Raw genomic sequence first — 22726 nt, 5'->3', positions numbered from 1 at the left:
ATTAGGTAGTCCAAACATAGAAGCATACCGCATGTAGAAAGCAAATCTGCTAACTCTCTTATCATTCAAAGTCACTTCATGCCAAGAGTCAAAATAATCACGCTCAAATTTCCATAAAGACTTCTTAGCACCAAGAAACAAAACATCAAGCATTTCATGCTTACAAAGAATTGTGCATGCTAAAGACACTTCACAATAAGACTCATGCACCATTTTAATCCAAAGATCTCTACCACATGCATCAAAGGGAACACTCTTGAAGTATAATTAAGCATCCTTTAGATCAACAAAGAACACTTTTCCCAACAAAACAATAGGCACTTGGCTTAAATGCAAACCACAATCATAGAGTGAATTACCAAGATCAAAAACAAATATTATTCCCAAATTCTTTTCTAAGTTGGCCACTTGGCAACTCACGACATGAATATAATAGCAACATCAACAAGTCATAGTCTAGAAGTACAAAGTTGGTCAATAAGTACAAATCATGGTCAATTACCTCCATGGCTTTAGAAAGCCCAAAAATAAGCGCTAACCAATCAAACATACCATTCTTGCCTTGGATAAGCATTAATGTTTCAAAACCTTTTGTTAGTCCAAATGGTAGCTTCAAGCATCTATCTCTATTATGGTTCCTCATTTGATAGTCCTTCAAAAAGAAGTTCAAGACGTTAGTGAAGTCACCACAAGAAGATTTATTACATTTAAGATCAAAAAAGTTATTCCACGCTTCAAATTGATCATTCTTACATTTCATCCTAGAAACATTTATAAAGCTTGACCAAAATGTATTCTCAAAGCTTAAAATAGAGAAAGTACAAAAATTAACACTAAAGCTAGCATCAATTAGCTCACTCCCCTTTTTTATCAAAAACCTCTTCATCCTTGAGGATCCTTCTCAAAGGAACAAGTTAACTCCTCAATAGAATTTTCCTCTTCAAAGGAACAAGAAAACTCTCCTTTGATATCCTTCACAATAAAGAAAGAAGAGTTAGACAGATTAGAATTAAGATATGTTCTCACTCACACTCTCTTTGTTTTTCTCTTATCTCATCTTCTTTCCATCTCACTCTCTTCATTTTTCTCCTCACTCTTTTCTTTTTCTCCTTGTGACAATCCAATGTCATTTTGCAACTCATGCTCTCCTTTTCCCTCTCTAGGATTGTCACTTTGCTCTCCCTTACTCCACTCTATCTTTTCTCTCTCATTCTTTTCTTGACTTGGAGTATCAAGCATTTCACAAGTAACTTTATCATGTGAAAGATCATCTTGTTCAAGAAGGTGATCTCTCAACTTTTCCTTGAGCTCTTGCCAAGAACATTTTGGTTTCCAAGATGATCCCCAAGGGTTGAGACTTAACCCATATTTGGTTCTCAAATGCATTGATAGTGCCCAAGCAATCACTATCATCTTGTCTCACTCCTTGCAAATATCCTCATTCTCAAGAATTCTCTCCATTTCGGACTCCCATTTGACATAGGTTTCCCTTTTAAAGTGCTTGCTTGCCCCTTCTCCCAACACCTTAACTACTCTCATTTGCTTCCTTTTGTAATAGTCACAAATAGATTGCTCAACTTGAGGCACACTAGCATTACTCATTCTTTGGATCTTCAACAATTAAAGTACAAGAGGCATCTTGAGTATTTTGGACATCCTCAATAAGCGTCAAATCATTTTCAAGCACTTTATGACCAAACTTAAGAGTAGTCATATTTTCATAAGTAGAAGAAGCAACAATCACGTCACTTGAATAACTACCATTTAGATCATCATGTTGGCTATTAGGACAAACATAGGTAGTATGTCCAAAATTCAAGCACATTTCACATTTGAGGTTACTTTCACAAGTAGATGCCTTTGAAATAAGGTTAAATCTTTCCATGTTGTTGAACTTGTGGAAATGGATCTTCCATGGACAAAGGATTGCCCCCCCCCCCCCCCCAAAAAAAATACATTGTTCATTGAGCTTCACCGAAAGCTTAACTTCCTCGAGTTCATTGGTGAATTCTCCTATTTGTTTCAGCGTTTGCTCCATGAAGGACTCCATTTTGTTGGGAGACTCTTCGCTAGTTCCCGTCATACCTAGAAAATGAGCAAAAGTTAGTGAAAACAAGTACTTCACTTTCATTCCCTTAGTATTTCACTCTTGCTCAATGTCACTCAATTCCCTCGTGTTTCACTCAAGGTCCTTGACCTTTGACCTCACTCAAATAATCTTACCACTCAAGCCTTTTACGGCTCTATGGTGTTTGCGTTGCTTTCGAACTCCAGAAGAGCATTCAACAAGTAGCCCTTTCACTTCGAGGTCAGAGTGGAATTTATGTTGACACGAAAGAAAGGCACAATTAAAAAAACGGACAAGAGCCAAACAATTAACAACGAAAAATAAAAGATAAAAGCACGAAAGAAGTAGCACGAAATAAGATAAATCCCTCAAAGAAACTAGAATAAAACTCAATATGAACTAATATCGAGTTTATCTAGCTTTAGAGTTTAATTTCCACATAGATGGAAAGGTTACAAAACTGGACAGTTTGTAAAAATTGGTCATATTCACAAAGACTGGACAGATTTGTAAAACTGGTCATTTTTGCAAGACCTGGACAGAAATGGTTTCTGAACATCTGGAATTCCGTGTAGCTTCCAGAAACTTCTAATGCAACTAATGACAATTCCAGTTCTTCAACCTTCAGTGACTCTTCTGCAATTACCAGGTTTAGGGTCACCCAAAACTAGATCAATCCAGCCCCAACTTCTGTCCCAATTTCCAGAGAAATTAACCACACTTCAGAAAATGCTTCTCTCAGGTAATTAGAATCAGAAGCTTAGCTTTAACTCACAAAAGAATGCACTGCAAACTAGTACATCAACTCCCAGAAATGTAACTAATAGTGCAGCTAACTGGACGACCAATAGGTGCAAACTGAAACATTAAATAAGATAGGAGATTGGAGTGGTTTTTGCTGCCAATCAGTGCTCAGATACTGTCCCAAAGCTGCAGATTTCAGCAGCTCAAAGGCTGGTCCAAAACTAGTTCAATTCCCACTTCAAGTAGCTATGGAATGCTCAGCAGTTCACAATTACAGAACAGTTTATAACTGCAGAATTGAATAACTGTGCAGAAACAGGGCTGTAGCTAGAGTTGCCTCAAAACAGTGCAGGGATTTAAAACTGTTAAATTGTAAAATTCTGAACAAACTCAGCAGGAACTCAGCAAAACTGCAGCTGCCTGGAATGGGATTTTCTGATGTTCTAAAAGGATTCCCAAACTTCAGAAGCAGCACAACTAAATAAGTTGTCAATCACAATCAATAATTACCAGAACTCAATAATAGACTGCAGCTACCAACAGTTCGAATCCTCAGGCCAAGTTAATTTCCCAAACTCGGAGATCCAAACACTAAACAATATTCTTTTAAAATCAATCCCACAATTCAAGGATGACTTTCAGTTCTCCACTCAGAGACTAACCTCAATTCAGCAGACACAAGGATAAGTTCAGCAACTAAGAAACTCAATCAAGGACTCAGATTCACAAACGGCAGCAACAAATTGAACACAGATGGATTTCAAATTTGCAGCAAGACAGATTTCAGCTCAATACTTAGAGAATCAAGCAACTATATTCAAACAAGCGATAATTTCAGAATGTCACTTCATATTCCAGAACAACAAACTCAGAAACAGAACTTCCTCAATACCAAAGTTCAGAATCTAAATGTCGAACCCAACTCAATTCCCAGCAGTAAAACAGGACAAGTCTTCGAACTCAGAAGTATCTATAACACAAACTCAATCAATCCAAAAAATAGAGATGAAGTTCAGTCTTCAATTTGATTAATCAATCTCAATTCCTTCAGAAATTCAGAAATCGAAAAAAGTTTAAGCTTATAGAAATCAGACCTGACGTAGAGAACTGTATAGAGAAGGGTCGCAGCCTAAGGTGACGGTGGCAAAGCCTATGCGTGATGGTTGCTACGGCTACGTCAGAGTTACCCAAATCCTGATGGCTTCTTGATTCGACTACGTGAGAGGCATAGCTTGCGGACGGCCTACATGCAACTTCAAAAATTCAACCCAAGTTCTTCATGTTCTTTGATTTCGACCCAGAATTTCTCAATCGAATTCGCCTCAACTCAGCTCCAATCAAGCGAAAAATCAGTCCAAGCTTCGCAACAACCCTTTAATCAAACCCCAATACTCAATTTGTACAAGCAACCACAAAATCAGAAGATCTAGTTGTCTTCTTCACCAAATCGATTTCGAAGTTTTTTTTGTTTTTTGAGATGATAACAGTTTGCTATATTCAAAAGCACAAAGGCTGTGCATGCCATAATTACATAGGGAATAACCAAAAATATACATCAATTTATCTATCTTCTTACAAAAACCCAAGAACATCTATTATAGCTTCTGAGTCCTCTATGTATTCCAGTTTACACCAAAAATGAAAAAGCAGTAAGCAATTCATTTTAATCTTTTGAATTGAGTTAGCATTGTCTTCAAAACATCTTGAATTCCTCTCATTCCAAAGAGTCCACCATATGCATGCAGGAATCATACCCCATCTATTCTTCTCACTTACAGATCTTCTCCCCTTGTTCCAGCATGACAACATTTCCATGGTGCTATTGGGCATGACCCATTGAATCCCTGTTAGTGCTATAAAGATGTTCCAAACCTGAACAGTCACCGAACAGTGCAGAAAAAGGTGACTGTTGGTTTCTTCCTCCTTTCCGCATAAGTGACATCTAGAGCACAAAGATATTCCCCTTCTCCTCAAATTGTCCCGTGTTAAACATGCCTTTCTAGCAACCAACCAAACAAAACATGCCACTTTGTAGGGTATTTTTACTTTCCATGTGTTTCCAGGGCCAAAGATCAATCACAATATTAGTTTGATTAAGCATATGATAGGAAGACTTGACTGAGAACCTTCCTGAGTTGTGCCCCAACCACCACACCTTGTCTACGTCCTGATTTACCCCAGTGAATTGATTGAGTTTATTGTAAAAATCTGCAATTCTAGTGATTTTCCAATCATTTAAGAGTTCTATAAGTGAGATTCCACCCTTGAGCTGACCGAACCTCATTCACGGTGGCCTTATGCTGCTGATTTATTGAGAAAATGTCTGGGTACAATGTCTTCAGAGGCTCCTGTCCCAACCAGTTGTCTTCCCAAAAAGAAATGTTCTGTCCACTACCCACTTTATAGCTGATTTTGTTGCTGAACATTTGCCAAAGATTTCTGATTGTCTTCCGGACACTAACCCCATTGGTAGTGTTTATTATCTTTGTTTTCCAGGGCCCTGCCTCTCCATACTTGTCTTTAATTACCATCCTCCATAATGATTGTTCTTCTGTTGTGAATCTCCACAGCCATTTCATAAGGAGGCTTTGGTTTCCTCAAATATTTTATTCCCATGCCTCCCTCCCTCTTGCTAAGAGTGACTGTCTTCCACTTAACTAAATGAAACACTCTTCTTTCCGGTGTTTTGAAAAGCGAGCGCTTCGTCGCTTTAAGCGAGAAGCGCAGAAGCGCTCGCTTCTATTCAGAGGGGTCATTTTAAAAAAAAAAAAGTTTGGGTCTTTGTTTTTATTATTCAAATCATACCCAAAGTGAAAAGACCATTCTTTCTCCTTCCCAATCTTCCACTTAACTAAATGAAACTCTTCTTTCCAGTGTTTTGAAAAGCGAGCGCTTCGTCGCTTTAAGCGAGAAGCGAGGCAAAGTGAGAAGCCGTCGCTTTTTCCTAACTGAGGCGACCCGACCATCAGCAGCGATCGCTTCAGCCAAGAAAGCGCGAAGCGACCCAGAAGCGAGAAGCGCAGAAGCGCTCGCTTTTGTTCAAAGGGGTCATTTTTAAAAAAATAAAGTTTAGGTCTTTGTTTTTATTATACAAAACAGACCCAAAGTGAAAAGACCATTCTTTCTTCTTCCTAACGTTAGCAGCAACAACCAGTTTTTCTCCTCCAACGCACAACTAGGGTAGGCGCTGGTTTTTTGATTCTGTTTTTCCCCCCTTTTATTCTTCTTATTTATTAATTTTAATATGTATTTTAGTTTATAAAATTAATTATTATATATATATGTTATATTTTCAGTTTATTTGATTTTTTTAATGTGTATTTCAGTTTATAAAATTAATTATTATATATATGTTATATTTTCAGTTTATTTGATTAATTTTATATGTATTTCAGTTTATAAAATTAATTATTATATTTATTTAAGAATTGCGCGTCACTTCAATGAAGCGTGCGCTTCGCTTTTGAAGCGAGGCGAGCCCCTGTCGCTTTTTTGCGCTTCTCGCTCTCAAAAACACTGCTTCTTTCTTTGTTGCCTTGCCATAGAAATTTTCTCCTTAAAGCATCCATTCTCCTTTCAACTTTTGGAGGGATAGGGAACAAAGACATCATATAAGTAGGAAGGGCAGGGCATCCAATACACTGTTGATAAGTACTAGCCTGCCGCCTAAAGAGAGATTGATTTTTCCACCTTGCTAGTTTATTTTCACATTTCTCCAAGACCCCATTCCATATATCAATGGATCTACACTTAGCCCCCAAACGCATACCAAGATAAATAGTTGGAAAAACACCAATTTCACCACCAAGAATCCCCGCGAGTTGCTGAATCTGCCGAGGTTCATTAGTTGGGAAAATAAGGCTTTTCCCCCCAGTTAATATTAAGCCCCGATATGCCTTCAAAGATTGTAAGAATAACTCTTAGCATCCTTATCTGGTCTATCTCTGCATCACAAAGAATAATGGCATCATCTGCATAGAGGAGATGAGATATCTCCAAACTTCCACCTTGTCTGTTGTTTAGCCTTAAACCCCTGATCCAATTATTTTGTTGCGCTGTGTGGAGCATGTTGTTCAATCCCTCCATAGCTATAATGAACAAAAAAGGGGATAGAGGATCCCCTTGCCTCAATCCCCTATGTGAGGGAAAGAAACCGAAAGAAACCTTTAGGCAAGCCATTAACCAACACTGAAAATCTGGCAGTGCTAATACAAAATCTGATCCAGTTGGTCCATTTTGTACTAAAACCCATCTGTCTCAGCATATTTATTAAGAAGCAGTGTTGTGAAGAGCGTGAAGCGAGGAAAAGCGACAACCCCCATTTCACGAGAAGCGAGAAGCGAAGCGCTCGCTTTTTTGAAGTGAAGCGGAATTTAAAAAAAAAATTAAAATAAATACTGTTTTGAAGGAATGCTTTCAATTCTTCTTTCACATGCGACAGAACTTTAGGACAAGATGTGACATTTGGATCACCACCGATTAGATGCGTTTTTTGACGATAGATTCCCCCATTTGAAATCTTATCCCAAAAAAGACATCTAATGGCCATCTTGTTGGTCTCGCTAACTCTTTCAGAGTAAGCCCAAGCCGGGTCTTTCCTATCTTCTTTTGGCGCCATTAAAAGAACAACTACATAACACATAAGAAAGGCAATAAGAACTAAGAATAAAGGATATAAAAAATTATAGGAATTCTCTGTTAAAAACTGGAAAAATTCGGCAGTAATTTTCTGGAAAAAATTCGCCAGCATTTCGCCGCTTTTTGGAAGTTCAGAAAGAAAAAGAAAAAGAAAAAGAAAAAGAAAAAGAAGAAGTAGAAGGAAAATCAGAAGTTCAGGACATACCTGTTGAAGTCTTGAAGTCTTGAACTTGAAGTTGAAGAAGAAAAACAACCCTAGTTGATGCTTTGAGATTCTTTCAGAAATCAGAAGAAGATGAAGAAGAAGAAGTCGCTGCTGTTGGAAGTTGAAGAACCCTAGTCGCTGCTGTTGAAGAAGTCCAGGCCAGTGTTTAATCCAAAAAACTCGTTTTTAATAAAATAGGGTTGGGTATTTTAAAACAGAGAAGCGGACGCTTCTTCGCTTCGCTTCGCTTTCCCCGCTTCTCGCTTTTTACAGAGAAGTGGTCGCTTTTACTGACCTGAGTCGCTTCACCTTGCTGAAGCGCTGCCCTTCACGCTTCGCCTCGCTTCTCGCTTAAAGCGAGGAAGCGGGCGCTTTTTTAAACACTGTTAAGAAGTCCCAATTAACATGGTCAAAGGCTTTTTCTATATCTAACTTGCACAAGATTCCTGGCTTCTTCTCCGTCAATCTAGAGTCAACACATTCATTGGCGATAAGAGTAGCATCCATGATTTGCCTTTCTTTAATAAAAGCCATTTGGTGTTTGCCAATCAGCTTAGAGATCACTAATTTAAGTCTTTCAGCCAAAAGTTTAGAGATAATTTTATACACACTGCCTATCAGACTGATAGGCCTGTAATCCTTTAATTCTTTTGCCCCATTTTTCTTTGGAATCAAAGCTATGTAGCTGGCATTTAGAGCCCGTTTGGATTGGCTTAAAAAAAGTGGCTTTTAAGCATAAGTGCTGAAGCTTGTTTTATAAATAAGCAGTTAAGTGTTTGGATAAAAGTGCTGAAACTGAAAAAAAAAAAGTTGTTGAAGTGTTTGGTCAATAAATGCTGGTAAGCACTTGTTTTTGTTAAAATAACTGAAATATTCTTAAAGTTGTTAACACCATAAAGAAGATGATTACGATAATATTTTATTCTAAATTAATACATATACAAAAAATTTATAATTTAGTTCACTTTTCAATTTAAACTGATTGCCTAAATATAAATTATTTATTTAAATAACATGCAATAATCTATTATTTCACAAAAAAATATTTTTTCCGCTCATAGCTTCAAATTCTTCTCGACAAGAGTGGGTTGCTCTAGTGGTGAGCATCTTCCACTTCCAACCAAGAGGTTGCGAGTTCGAGTCACCCCAAGAGCAAGGTGGGGAGTTCTTGGAGGGAGGGAGCCGGGGGTTTATCGGAAACAACCTCTCTACCTTAGGGTAGGGGTAAGGTCTGCGTACAAACTACCCTCTCCAGACCCTACTAGTGGGATTATACTGGGTTGTTGTTGTTGTTGTATAGCTTCAAATTCTAGGTTAACATGTAGACTCATTGAAAAATTTGATTTGGAATATAGTTTCACCAATTTAAAAAAATAAAGGAATCAACAACATTTTTTTTAAATGTTATGGAACCAAAAAAGAAGCTAAAACAAAACAATGTATACAAAATATTAGAATATATCAAATATTTATAAAGCTACAGTTGGCTTTACGTTTACAACTTCAAAGAAATTGATAAAATTTTGGGGAATGGCAGCAGAAAGCTTGAAAACGGCCATTAGATGACACAGGATTTAATTAGTAAGGGAAGGATATTTTTGGGTTTAGAAAAAGTAAAAGGGATAATAAGGTAAATTATTTGGTCAAACATAAGGAGCTTATAAGCCAAAAAGCAATAAGTTAGGCAACCCCAACTTATTGATTTTGGCTTGTTTTGGGTGTTTTAGCTTAAAAGTATTTGGCTTAAAAGCACTTTTATAGTCTATCCAAACACTCAAGTAGGCCCAAAAGTGTTTTTAAGCTGGTTTGACCAGCTTTTAAGCCAGTCCAAACACCCTCTTAGGCTCTTTTCAAAGAACTCCTGGCTGTGAAAATTCTGAATAGCTTGCAATATGTCTCCTTTAATAGTATCCCAACAATTGGAATATAAACCCACAGTAAAACCATCAGGACCTGGGCTTTTATCAATAGCACAGAGTTTGAGGCACTCATGCACCTCTTGTTCCCCAAAAGGTTTTTGAAGCCATTCTTTTTCTTCATCAGTGATTGCAGGACAGTCCACCATGTTAAAGTTTGGTCTCCAAAATTCAGACTCCGTAAAAAGATGCTGATAAAACCTTACTATCTCTCCTTTAATAGCAACAAGATCTTCCAGTGTTACACCATTAACCACTTGTTGATCTATGTTGTTGTACCTCTTGTGTGCATTTGCTGTCCTCCGAAAGAATTTAGTATTTTTATCTCCTTCTTTCAACCACAAGGCCCTAGACCTTTGCCTCCAAGCAATCTCCTCATTTTTTGTCACCTCTTCAAATTCCATGAACAAGTTGGCTTTCAATAAAACTTCCTCTTCATTCAAATTTCTCTGCTCTTGAATTGAATCCAACTCTGAGATCTGATTGAGGATATTGATCTTGATGGTCTCCAAATTTCCATGCTTTGATCGATTCCACTCCTTTAACTTCCCTTTTAAAGCTTTGAGTTTGCTTGCCAGGATATAGTCTGGTCTACCTGCAAACACAAATGAGTCCCACCAAATCTTCACTTGTTCATTGAACCCCTTTACTCCTAACCACCAGTTTTCAAATTTGAAGTAGGATTTGTTGTAGCCCCAATCCCCACATTGTAATGCTTGAGGAAAATGATCTGAGGCTACTCTCTGTTGGATAGATTGTTTGATACTCCTAAATTCCTCATTCCAATGTGTTGAGACGAGGAGTCTATCAATTCTGGAGGAAGAATCTTCAGTCCCTCCCCAATTCCTTGTATATAAGCCTCCATTTAAAGGAAGATCTACTAGCTCCATGTCATTTATGAAATCAGAAAAATCAATCATATCTTTTGTTAGGGCGGTACAATTCTTCTGTTCTGAGATAAACCTGGGAGTGTTGAAGTCACCACATACCACCCAAAAGCAGCCCCAATTTCTTCCCACATTCCTTGTTTTTCCCTTCTGCTGTTTGGGCCATATACCCCTGTTAGATGCCAGGAAAAGTCCTGGGCAGTGGCCATGAATTTGCAAGTCAAGGAGTGCACTCCTGTGCATGCAACTTGCCCTTTCAAAATTCTACTATCCCACATCATTAATATCCCCCTCTGGTCTCACTAGCTTGCAGGCATTCATATTTCACCCATCTATTTGCCTATAGTTGCTTTACATACTCATATATATCCCCTTCTACTTTGGTTTCTTGACACACGCTTGGAGGAAGAAGCCATTGAAAAAGAAGAAGGAAAAGGTTTTGTGTTTGAAGAGAAATAGAAACAAAGATGCAAATCAGAAGCTCGAGAAATTATGAAACGCAAAGGAAAATAATGTTGCGTATAAGTAAAATTGTGGCGGCTAAATTCATGGCCATGATTACCTCGATAATCGGCAAAAGCTGTGCTGACTCATGGGATGACGCGTGTTCGGGGCATTAAATGCGGAGAGACGTGCGTCTAATCAACTGTCAGAAACCTTTAGAGGGAGTTATAGTAATTCCCGCCAAAAAAGTGTTCTATCAACTTCCCGGTAACACGAAGTCATGTCACCGGAAAGTAATATTCTGACTCAAAGACTTTCTCCAAAAGTCCAAAGCATCATTTGCTTTTTTGGATTCTCTAAAGTTGTTTCTTATTAGTTTAAAAAACATTAGGTGAGTGTATGGCGTTTGGCACAACAAATGGATTTGCAATAAAAGCAGGCCCATTTATTCTTATTGGTTCACGTAATTTTCCTTCTATTATTTATCCCCCTAACATTCCATGAGATTATGTTTATCTTCATGGATCAACAATTGACTGGAATTTTCCCATGCTTTTGTCCCCTATGCTTTTGAACTTGACATCAAAATTAACTAAACCTTTGAGTTCCTGACTACCTTTCCATCTTGGAGTTGAAGGAATTGTTGTGATTGGTTCTGCTCTGTGATTCTTTCTCTGGCTATCAATTTTGATAAAGAGAGCAAGGGCCTCTTTTTCGCATCCCTGAAAATCTACTCCAAATTTGTTGCTCAGGCGAATTATATTGCTGTGCACCCACAATGTTGCATCCATCTCTTCGTCAAAAGGTTGAACATCGATTGGTTCTGCATTCTCTAACACCCATGGTTGCTCTTCAGAAGCTTCAATTATCTGCATATTAGATGATTGTTGTCCTCTTTGTTGGGTGTGAATTCCTTCTGTATTGTTCAGTTCCAGCATAATCACTCCTTCGTTCTGTTCTTCTCCATTCTCCAGGCAATTGAGAAGGCCAACCTGTTAGAGGAAAGTTTTCGATAACTTTAAAGCTGGGAATACTCGAACCTTCCGATGTGGATTGACTGCAATTGACTTCTAATTCCAGGAGCATTGGATCTAGGTCTTTTAAAATAGCTGCTGACTCTTGGGCTCTATTTAAAATCAAAGGATCTATTGGCCCATTGCAGTTAATGTGCCTATAACCCAAATCCTTATATATAACAACTATTGGGACCAAGGCAGCCTGTTTGTCCCTAGCACGTGCCTCCTCACGTGGCAACAGATTTGAATTGATTACTCCTTTCGATGTACCATCGTGCTCAAGCGTATTCTGCGGAAGAAAAGTCCCATGACCTTCCTCACAGGACCTATTCTCCTCAGTTAGGTCAAAAGAAACACTGCCAGAAAGATTTACGGCCTCCACCCTCGCCGGAATTTCACACCATATAGGGAATGGTGTAAATAAAACCATCACTTTCAACTTCCACTTCTTTCGGTACATTAGTACCATTTCCCTTCACTTTAATTCTGGCCCAGCGCAAGTGATTCTTCAGACTAGTTTCTTCTCCTGATTCAATCCACCCCCGCAAAAATTACCGATTTCGCTAAAGACCTTTTAAGAATGAGTCATTCATCTCATAAACATTTACTCCATGAGATTTCCAAACTGAAGTGACCCATCTCCGGACATCATTGAGTGTTGGTACTTCCTGCAAAGAATCGGGAAATTTTCCAACAATACATCTTCCTAGAAGATCATTATCTGAAGCTTTATGGCTACCAGACAATAATTCTGGAATTTTGAGTCTTGATCGGCGAAGTTTTGGTCTCTGTTGTCGTCCATTTATTGTCCCTGAGTTGTTCAACATAAGAGGAGTCGATGACTGGGTTGAGGGCTTTTTCTTCTGCTATGATTGCAGCATTAATGAATCTATCCATCTTTAATGCTATCTTCCCCATCCTTCTTTAAATGTACCTTCTGGAATTATTGCAACTGATCTGCTATCCCCTTGTATAGCAATAATGCTGATATATCTGCCGTATTTATTATACTTCTATGTGCCATAAAACTGAGAGAAGAACTCAACTGTTTTCCAACGTTTGACGGACATAGTCTGAACCTTTGATGCCATTTTAGACAATCCATTTCATGATTTTATGACTGAAAGTCAATCTCTGAAACATGTTCCTGCTGTATTCCCCCAGTCATACCAGATTTCAGATCTTGAATAAGTTCTTGTGATTTCATAAGATTTGAAACCTGAGTTAACATAAATCTTTTCTTCCCCCCATGTTGAATTTACACCGTGTTTCTGAGCAATCACCGCTGAATGATTAAGGAGAAACTAAGTATCAACCCCAGAACTCTGGATTAGACCTTAACCGTAACAAGATTAAACCACATCCATTTGATTTCGAGCTAAAATTTACAAATTGAAATTCAACCAGCTTCTTCAAGAGTTAAAAATTTTAGGTTTCAGTGGTGACATTCGAAGTTCACCCAAATTAATCCAATGAATTTCAAGTGATATCAAACGAAATTCAGCAGATACAAGATTTTCGGAATAAAAAATCGACAGAGAGAGAATGAACACTTCGATTTCTATTTTCTATTTTTGGAAACAAACAGTGAGGAACAATAGAACAAACGCAAAAATCTTCTATTTTTGAAACGATCTTTTGACCTTTTTTTTTTTGTGATTTTCTGATAAAATCAAATACCTAGATAGTTTTTGTAGAACTGAACACTAATCCGGGCTCTGATACCAAATGATACGAATCTAATATGCGGAAGACAAGAAATTAAAGACAAGGGATAGAATTTGAGAGTAGACGAAACAAAGTAGTAATTGAAAAACAGTTGATATAATTAATCACCCAATAATTACATTACAAAGTGCCCTTCCAGGGTAGGGGTAAGGCGACGTACATATTACCCTCCCCAGACTCCACTTGTGGAAAATTACTGGGCTTGTTGTTGTTGTTGTTGTTGTTAATTACATAACAAAGTGAACCTAAACTATATGGATGCCTTCAAGTGGAAGTGTGATTCCACTTGAAGAATGCACCTTGAATAAAGTTATCAACAAAGGCAAACCACCATTACACCTCTCAAAAGAGTATTCGTCATTTATCGAAAAAGTCTACCCTAAAATGAAAGCGTTAGGGGCTATTTATACTAGAGTAGGTATTTGGCTACAAATGACCCAAATACCCCTAAGTTTATTCTAAGGAGCTAAGTGCATTCACTTATTACAAGTATAGCCTCCAACTACGTGTAGTCTTTAATTGATGGCAAATTACACCTATAGCCTCCCAATTGCGAAAGTAGCCATCAATTGACATCCAAAGCGCATGGTTGCTATCTTGGGCTGTATCAAGTGCAGTTGGGGTGTTATCAAGTGAAGAGTAAGTTCTATAGAACAACTATAAAACCAACAATATTATATGGTAGTGAATATTGGACTGTTAAAGTTCAACATATCCATAAGAATAGTCTTGCAGAAATGCGGATGCTAAAATGGGTATGTGGTCATAAAAGATTAGATAAGATTAAAAATGACCACATTCGCCAGAAGGTGCAAGTAGCACGCATTAAGGATAAAATGAAAGGTCGCTTGAGATAGTTTGGTCATGTCTTGCGTTGCCCTACAAAGACACCGGTCCGTAGGTGCGAAACTATAATGTGTTAAGGTGTTAAAAAGGGACGACGTAGACCTAAAATCACATCGAAGTTGTCTTGAAAGACCTACAAATCCTTGGAATCAATGAAGATTTAGCTAAAGATAGGGGACAATGGAAGAAAAAGATTTATATAAGTGATACTGACCAGTGTTTTAAAAGGCGTGGGCGTAAGGCGAGGCGATATTTTACATATGCCTCAGCGAGGCGTAAGCCCCATAGGTATTTAATTTTTAATATTTTATAAAATAATATAATTACAGTAAATATTTATAAACAGGTAAAATTGCATAAAAATTGAAGAAAACTATAAATATGTGAAATATATATATACACATATGTGGGCTCCATCCTCACAAAAAACTAATCAAAACAATCTATTATACGTTACTTACAAGCACAAGTAATTTGAGTCTAAAAGAATAAAGTTTTCTATATCGAGGAACAAAAAGGATGACTAACCTGCAATTTGAACTTTGAACTTGCTGCTATGAAGGAGAATAGAGTTCTCTTTGTATTTGTAAAAAAAAAGTGAATATTCGTTGCTTTTGGGAGATATTAACAGACTAGCGGGCAAAATAAAGAATTGGGAAAGACCATGAATTAGGATTTCAATCAATAATAAAGGTCTTGACTTCTAAATTTAATACATTTCAGTTCTTTTTTAAAACTTTTGAGTAATTACCAAGCCGACTTTTGAGAATTTGGGTATTATATGGACTTATTCAACAAATTTTATTTCAATTTGAAAAGTCTATGGGGCTTACGCCTCACTAAAAAAACGCGCCTCAAATGCCCGGCCGTACGCCTCTTGAGACTTTCGCCCCACGCCATCGCCTCGGGGCGTTTTTGGTGCGCCTCGCCCTGAAAACGCCTTTTAAAACACTGTTTGTGATATTAATGATAATGAATGGCATTTAAATTTGTTAGAGAACTTTTATTGTTATTATTATTATTATTATTATTTTAGTTATTATTATTATTATTATTATTATATATTTAACTTATTTTCATTACTATTTTTTTTATTTTGGCATGATGATGATATGAGTTGAGCTTAAAGAAAGATGTGAGGATTCATTTCGTCGACCCCAACTTTGTTTGGGACGCGGCGTAGTTATTGTTAGTTAGTTATGTAAATAAGCGTAGTTCTACATGGAATAGGAGTAGTGTAGGTATTGTATATTGTTATAAATAGGGGTACTTGTATTATAGTTAATGTACATCAATAATATTCTTTCTCGTGTTATTTTCCACATGGTATCAGAGCACTAGTGGAATAATAATCGTTGTGCAATTTACCAGCAATATTCAGAAAGAAAAAAAAAACAGTTCACTGTGCAACTTTTCCGGTGGCTGTTGCGTCAAAGTCACTATTTATCCGTGTTGTGCACAAACTAACACCACCACAAGGTTCGCCGTAGTCCCGCGACCAAACCCCATCAAACCTTATCGGAAAAAGCTGCCCCACGCGCCCTCACGCGCCGGACAGACCGAAACTTTTCCGGCGAGATCTGTGTACGCGCCATGCGCGCGAGCCCTCTTCTAGCCAGATTTTTTGACTGAGCTTCTTCAAGACAGCTTACTCGCACAGTAATTCCGAGCCTACCCATCCAATTTAAACCAAATTTCGACCATTTTTCTATTTTTCCGGCGATTGTTTTTCCAAATTCCGGTGATTTTCAGATTCTGGCATTTTCTCTTCACTTCTCTAGTGAGATTATTGCTGTTCATACTTGTCTTTGCTATTTGGTACAACCATGTCTCTTGGATTTGATGTATTTGGTTCTAAAAACACGGGTTCTGGAAATTTAAGCTTCATGATTACTTTAGAGCCCTTAATCGGAAGTTCAAACAATTTATCTTGGGCTTCCGCTGTTGAATTGTGGTGCAAGGGTCAAGGTGTTCAAGATCACTTAACCAAAAAGGCTAGTGATGGAGATGAAAAGGCCAAAGCAATTTGAGAAAAGATCGATGTTCAATTGTGTAGTATCTTGTGGCGATCTATTGATTCCAAGCTGATGCCCTTGTTTCGTCCATTCCAGACATGCCAATTAGCTTGGGAAAAGGCTCGCACTTTATACACTACTGACATATCTCGATTCTATGATGTGATATCGTGAATGACAAACTTGAAGAAACTGGAATTGAATATGTCTACTTATTTGGGACAAGTACCGACAGTCATGGAGGAATTTGAGAAGTTAATGCCAGTTTCTGCTAGTATTTAAAAGACACAAGAGCAACGACAGAAGATGTTTCTAGTTCTTACAGTCGCTGGACTTCCGAATGACCTTGATTCAGTACGTGACCCGATTTTGGCTAGCCCGACTGTCCCTACAGTTGATGAATTATTCTTTCGATTACTTCGCCTTGCTACAGCACCAAGTCACCCAGTGATCTCATCATAGACACTTGACTCCTCTATTCTCGCATCTCAGACAATAGAAAATCGGGCATCTCAAACTATGGAGAAAAGACGAGGAGGAAGTCGTTTTGGAAGATCTAGACCCAAGTGTTCTTATTATAATAAACTTGGACACACTCGTGAAGTGTGCTATTCTTTACATGGTCCACCACCCAAAAATGCTTATGTTGCTCAGATCGAGACTACTAGTAATTTTCTTTATGTGAAGAGGAATATAATGAGTTCCTTTAGTATCGAGCAAGTAAGCAGATATCTCCACAAGTAGCCTCGGTTAATCAGACTAATACTTCTGTTGCTGGTAATTCTTTTGCTTGTGTTTCTCAATCTAGTACTCTTGCACCATGGGTCATGGACTCGGGTGCTTCTGATCATATCTCTGGTAATAAATCACTTTTGTCGAATATTATGTATTCACAGTCTCTTCCCACTGTTACTTTAGCCAATGAGTTTCAAACTAAAGCAAAAAGAGTTGGACAAGTTAATCCCCTATCTTCTGTTTCTCTAGATTCCGTTCTTTATGTTCCTGTCTGTCCTTTTAGTTTTGCATATGCTAGTCGTTTGACTCGTGCCCTCCATTGTGGTATATATTTATTGATGATTCTTTTATTATGCAGGACCGCAGTACGAGACTGAAGATTGGCACCGGGCGTGAATCAGAAAGTCTTTACTACCTTAACTCACTCAATCCCTCCACATCATGTCTAGTTACCGATCATGCAGACCTAATTCACAGACGTTTAGGACATCTTAGTTTATCCAAGCTTCAGAAGATGGTGCCTAGTTTGTCTACATTAGAATGTGAGTCGTGTCAGCTTGGGAAACATATCCGAGCCTCCTTTCCGCGTAGTGTTGAGAATAGTGTAGAGTATGTTTTCTCTTTAGTTCATTCTGATATATGGGGTCCTAGTAGAGTCAGTTCAACCTTGGGATTTTGTTATTTTGTTAGTTTCATTGATGATTATTCAAGATGTACTTGGCTTTTCTTAATGAAAGATCGTTTGGAGTTGTTTTCTATATTCCAGAATTTTTGTGCTAAAATCAAAAATCAATTTGGTGTTTCTCTATCCGCACTTTTCGCAATGATAATGCCTTAGAATATTTATCCTCTTAGTTTCAGCAGTTTACGACTTCTCAAGAAATTATTTATCAGAAAAATAAGGTTGAGAGAGAAAGAATAAGCACCACATGGCTGGCTTTTGCCTTGCAAAGCCTGCTTAATTCCTGGCTTTTGCCTTGCAAAGCCAGCCTAAAGCCAGCTCATGCCTGGCTAAAGCCAGCTCATGCCTGACTTTTGCCTTGTAAAGCCTGCCTAAAGCCAGCTCTAGCCTGGCTTTTGGCCTGCAAAGCCTGCCTAAAGCCAGCTCATGCCTGGCCTTTGCCTTGCAAAGCTTGCCTAAAGCCAGCTCAAGCCTGGCTTTTGCCTTGCAAAGCCTGCCTAAAGCCAGGCTCCTCTTCTACACATTAATTTTGATGAGTGAGCACATGATTAATACTTGAACAAAATCAGTCCACTGCATATGGAGATCATATAGTAGCTACACTTGGAAGACTATGCTGGCTTCAACTCTGTGGTGGATATGTTTGGAATTCATTTTAGCCTATGGACAATATACCCTGGCGCCTGGTGAGAGCTTGATAGGTGCTGCTTGGTATTTGCCAATGACAATTGGATTCACATACACTAATAGGAGAAGGAAGCATTCAACTTATCATGTTGTAATAGCTAGTTCATTAGATTTTAGCTTTTCTATCTTTTTAATAGCTAGTAGCTTCATGCAACTTCTATTTTGCTTTTGGACATCTTGTAAGCTTTGGACCCATTTTGGGATTTTATTTATATATTAGCCACTAGGCAAGTGCTGCCGAGTGGTATAGTTGCTTAAAAAAAAAGTACCACATTGAGACTGCTCGCACACTTCTCATTGAGTCTCGTGTTCCCTTGCGTGTTTGGGGCGATGCAGTTCTCACATCTTGTTATTTGATTAATCAGATGCCTTCATCTCCCATCCAAAATTAGATTCCTTACTCAGTATTGTTTCCCAGTGACCCTTTTACTCTCTTCCCCCTCGTGTTTTTGGGAGCACATGTTTCGTTCATAACTTAGCCCCTGGGAAAGATAAATTGGCTCCTCGTGTTGTCAAGTGTGTCTTCCTTGGTTATTCTCGTGTTCAGAAGGGATATCGTTGTTACTCACTTGATCTTCGTAGGTACCTTATGTCAGCTGACGTCACATTTTTTGAGTCTAAACCTTTCTTTACCTCTTTTGACCACCTTGATATATTTGAGGTGTTACCTATACCGACCTTTGAGGAGTTTACTATAGCTCCTCCTCTACCTTCGGCCACAAAAGTCTTACCCATACCAACCGTTGAGGAGTCTAGTATTGCTCCTCCTAGATCCCCAGCCACAGGAACACCACTCTTGACTTATCATCGTCGTCCGCGCCCAGCATCAGGCCCAGCTGATTCACGTCCTGCACCTGACCATGTTCCTACTGCGGACTTGTCTCTTCTTAATACACCAATTGCACTTCGGAAAGATATACAGACCACACTTAATCCTAATCCCCATTATGTCAGTTTAAGTTATCATCGTCTGTCATCACCCCATTATGCTCTTATATCTTCTTTGTCTTCTGTTTCCATCCCTAAGTCTACAGGTGATGCATTGTCTCATCCAGGATGGCGACATGCTATGAATGACGAGATGTCTGCTTTACATACGAGTGGTATTTGGGAGCTTGTTCCTCTTCCTTCAGGTAAATCTACTGTTGATTGTCGTTGGATTTATGCAGTCAAAGTTCGTCCGGATGGCCAAATTGATCGACTTAAGGCCCGTCTTGTTACCAAAGGATATATTCAGATATTTGGGCTCGATTACAGTGATACTTTATCTCCCGTGGCTAAAATAACATCGGTCCGCCTTTTTCTATCGATGGCTGCTGTTCGCCATTGGCCTCTCTATCAGCTGGACATTAAGAATGCTTTTCTTCACGGTGACCTTGAGGATGAAGTTTATATGGAGCAACCACCTGGTTTTGTTGCTCAGGGGGAGTCTCGTGACCTTGTATGTTGCTTGCGCCGGTCACTTTATGGTCTAAAGCAGTCTCCTCGAGCCTGGTTTGGTAAATTCAACACAGTTATTCAGGTGTTTGGCATGACTCGTAGTGAAGCTGATCACTCTGTGTTTTATCGGCATTCTCCTTCAAGTCTCTGTGTTTATCTGGTGGTCTATGTTGACAATATTGTTATTACCAGCAATGATCAGGATGGTTTTATTAAATTGAAGCAACATTTCTTTCTACACTTTCAGACTAAGGATCTGGGCAGATTAAAATATTTTTTTGGGTATTGAGGTCACTCAGTCTTGCTCAGGTATTGTGATCTCACAACGGAAATATACTTTAGACATTCTTGAGGAGACATGTATGACAGGCTGTAGACCTGTTGACACTCCGATGGATCCGAATTCTAAACTTCTGCCAGGACAAAGGGAGCCGTTTAGCGATCTTGCAAGATATATGCGGCTGATTGGTAAATTAAATTATCTCACAGTGACTAGACCTGACATTTCCTTTCCTGTGAGTGTTGTAAGTCAGTTTATGGATTCTTCCTGTGATAGTCATTGGGATGCAGTTGTCCGCATTCTAATGTATATAAAATCGGCTCCAGGCAAATGGTTATTGTTTGAGGATCGAGGCCATAAGTAGATTGTTGTATACTCAGATGCTGATTGGGCAGGATCACCTTCTGATAGACGTTCTACGTCTGGATATTGTATTTTAGTAGGAGGCAATTTGGTGTCTTGGAAGTGCAAGAAACAGAATGTAGTTGCTCGGTCTAGTGCAGAAGCAGAATATCGAGCAATGGCTATGACAACATGTGAGCTAGTTTGTATCAAACAATTGCTCAAGGAGTTGAAATTTGGTGAAATCAGCCAGATGGAACTTGTGCGCTCTAATCAAGCTGCCCTTCATATTGCATCAAATCCGGTGTTCCATGAAAGAACTAAACACATTGATATTGACTGTCACTTCGTCAGAAAAAAGATACTCTCAGGAGATATTGCTACAAAGTTTGTGATGTCGAATGATCAGTTTGCAGATATTTTCACCAAGTCCCTCACTGGTCCCCGTATTAGTTATATATGTAACAAGCTCGGTACATATGATTTGTATGCACCAGCTTGAGGGGAGTGTTAGGCCTCATTTATTTTTTTTTTTAATACATGAAATAGGAGTAGTGTAGGTATTGTATATTATTATAAATAGGGGTACTTGTATTATAGTTAATGTACATCAATAATATTCTTTCTCATGTTATTTTCCAGTTATTATTATCTATAGAACGATTATCAGACTAACAATATTATATGGGATGAATGCGATGCACAATTGGCACCAGTTGGTGAGGGAACCAGTTCATTTGGCTATTCATGGTTGTGGAGGTTTCAAAGTCAATTTTATCTGGACAAATTTAAAATGCAATGTTAAGGCACTTCTCTAGTAGAAATTGAAATTGCCTTGGGAAATCTGCACCATTTCCGGCAGCAGTAGAAACATGAAGAATTTGAATATCTGATGGTCAGCATGAAGAATCTGAATATCTAATGGTCATACTTAGAAACAGCATTGTTGTTGATGGTGATTTCTCAAAGAATCCACCTGTTTGAATTGAGGATAACTTTTAATGTGTCTTCAAGGTCATTTTTGGCAGAATTACTACGGCCTCAGTTCTAGTTTAACAACAATGAGTCTTTTTATTTGAAAAATATTGGAGCTTCTTAGTTCAGTAGGTCTTTAGAGGGACCTCCCGTGCAATTCCTTTTTCTAGTACAGTTAAATCACATTATGTCAACGAAGTGCCTGTTTATTTCCACTTTACCCCTCACTTTATTTCCCTTGAGAAGTAATTTTGTAGCTTGAGCCCAAAACAACGTCCCTGTCTGCTTCCATTGGCCGCATGTTGCCTACTCTGCTCGCCCCTGTTGGATTGAATAATCAGAAAGAGAGGAGTTATGAAAATGATAAGAGAGGAGGTCTGGGAATTTCAGAAACTAAAAGAGAGTTGTTTTGTTAAACTAGATTGAAGTTGCTTATTTTCTCGTGTCATTTGCCTTTACCTGCAGTTTTGAGTAGTCTGAAATAATGGTCAGAGAAATGTAAATAAGAAAAGATGAGAACTTGCCTTACAAATGTGAAATTGTTACATTTCTGTACTTTGTTTGACTCAAGCTGACGTTACTTTCTTTTTCCTGTTCCCAGTCCAAGCGAAGGTCGCTAGATCTCATCTGAATTGTTGAAATTTATCTACAACAACCTACGAGTTGTGCGTGGAGCTCTTGTAACTATTGGAAAGCAAAAACATACTAGTAGAATATTGTTGTTTATCCACATGTATTAACTATTACTTGTTTTCTTGGTACATGGAGGCGTTTATTATCTCAATGAGGAGTGTTTTGTGAGTAAGGTGGAGATGTTCACCCACTGGGTGCTTCTTGGGTGCTCATCTTTGTAGGTGATAGATAGTAGCATTTCCGACTTCTATACATAAAGGATTTGTATGTAACTAGGGCTCCTTTTGGCAAGTTGCTTGGTATGGTGATGAGCAAATGCTTTGCTACAATACGTAGAATTAATAATATATAGCTTTTGATGATTATAACTTGGAGTGTTTGATTGCTCCTACTAAAATTATGAGTTATATGGCTGCTACACGATAATGTTTCAGTTTGCAACTCT

General features: G+C 38.3%; 1 protein-coding gene across 3 annotated transcripts in view; it reads left to right on the top strand.

Annotated features, from left to right (window-relative positions):
- Positions 1–22704, top strand: part of LOC107770871 (protein THYLAKOID ASSEMBLY 8-like, chloroplastic) — a 29288-nt gene extending 6584 nt beyond the window's left edge. For 2 of the 3 annotated variants that reach the window (XM_075229680.1, XM_075229681.1), the window contains exon 3: positions 17601–18080. In XM_075229680.1, coding sequence (XP_075085781.1) covers positions 17601–18080 — 480 coding nt within the window. Of the gene's footprint in view, positions 1–17600; positions 18081–22249 lie in introns of those variants that run through there. The other variant, XM_016590206.2, reaches the window with a different exon arrangement.
- Positions 22705–22726: the final 22 nt, after the last annotated feature.

The sequence above is a fragment of the Nicotiana tabacum genome, chromosome 14, assembly GCF_000715075.1.
Source record: "Nicotiana tabacum cultivar K326 chromosome 14, ASM71507v2, whole genome shotgun sequence".
NCBI lineage: Eukaryota > Viridiplantae > Streptophyta > Magnoliopsida > Solanales > Solanaceae > Nicotiana > Nicotiana tabacum.
This window is presented reverse-complemented; position numbering and strand designations above follow the sequence as displayed.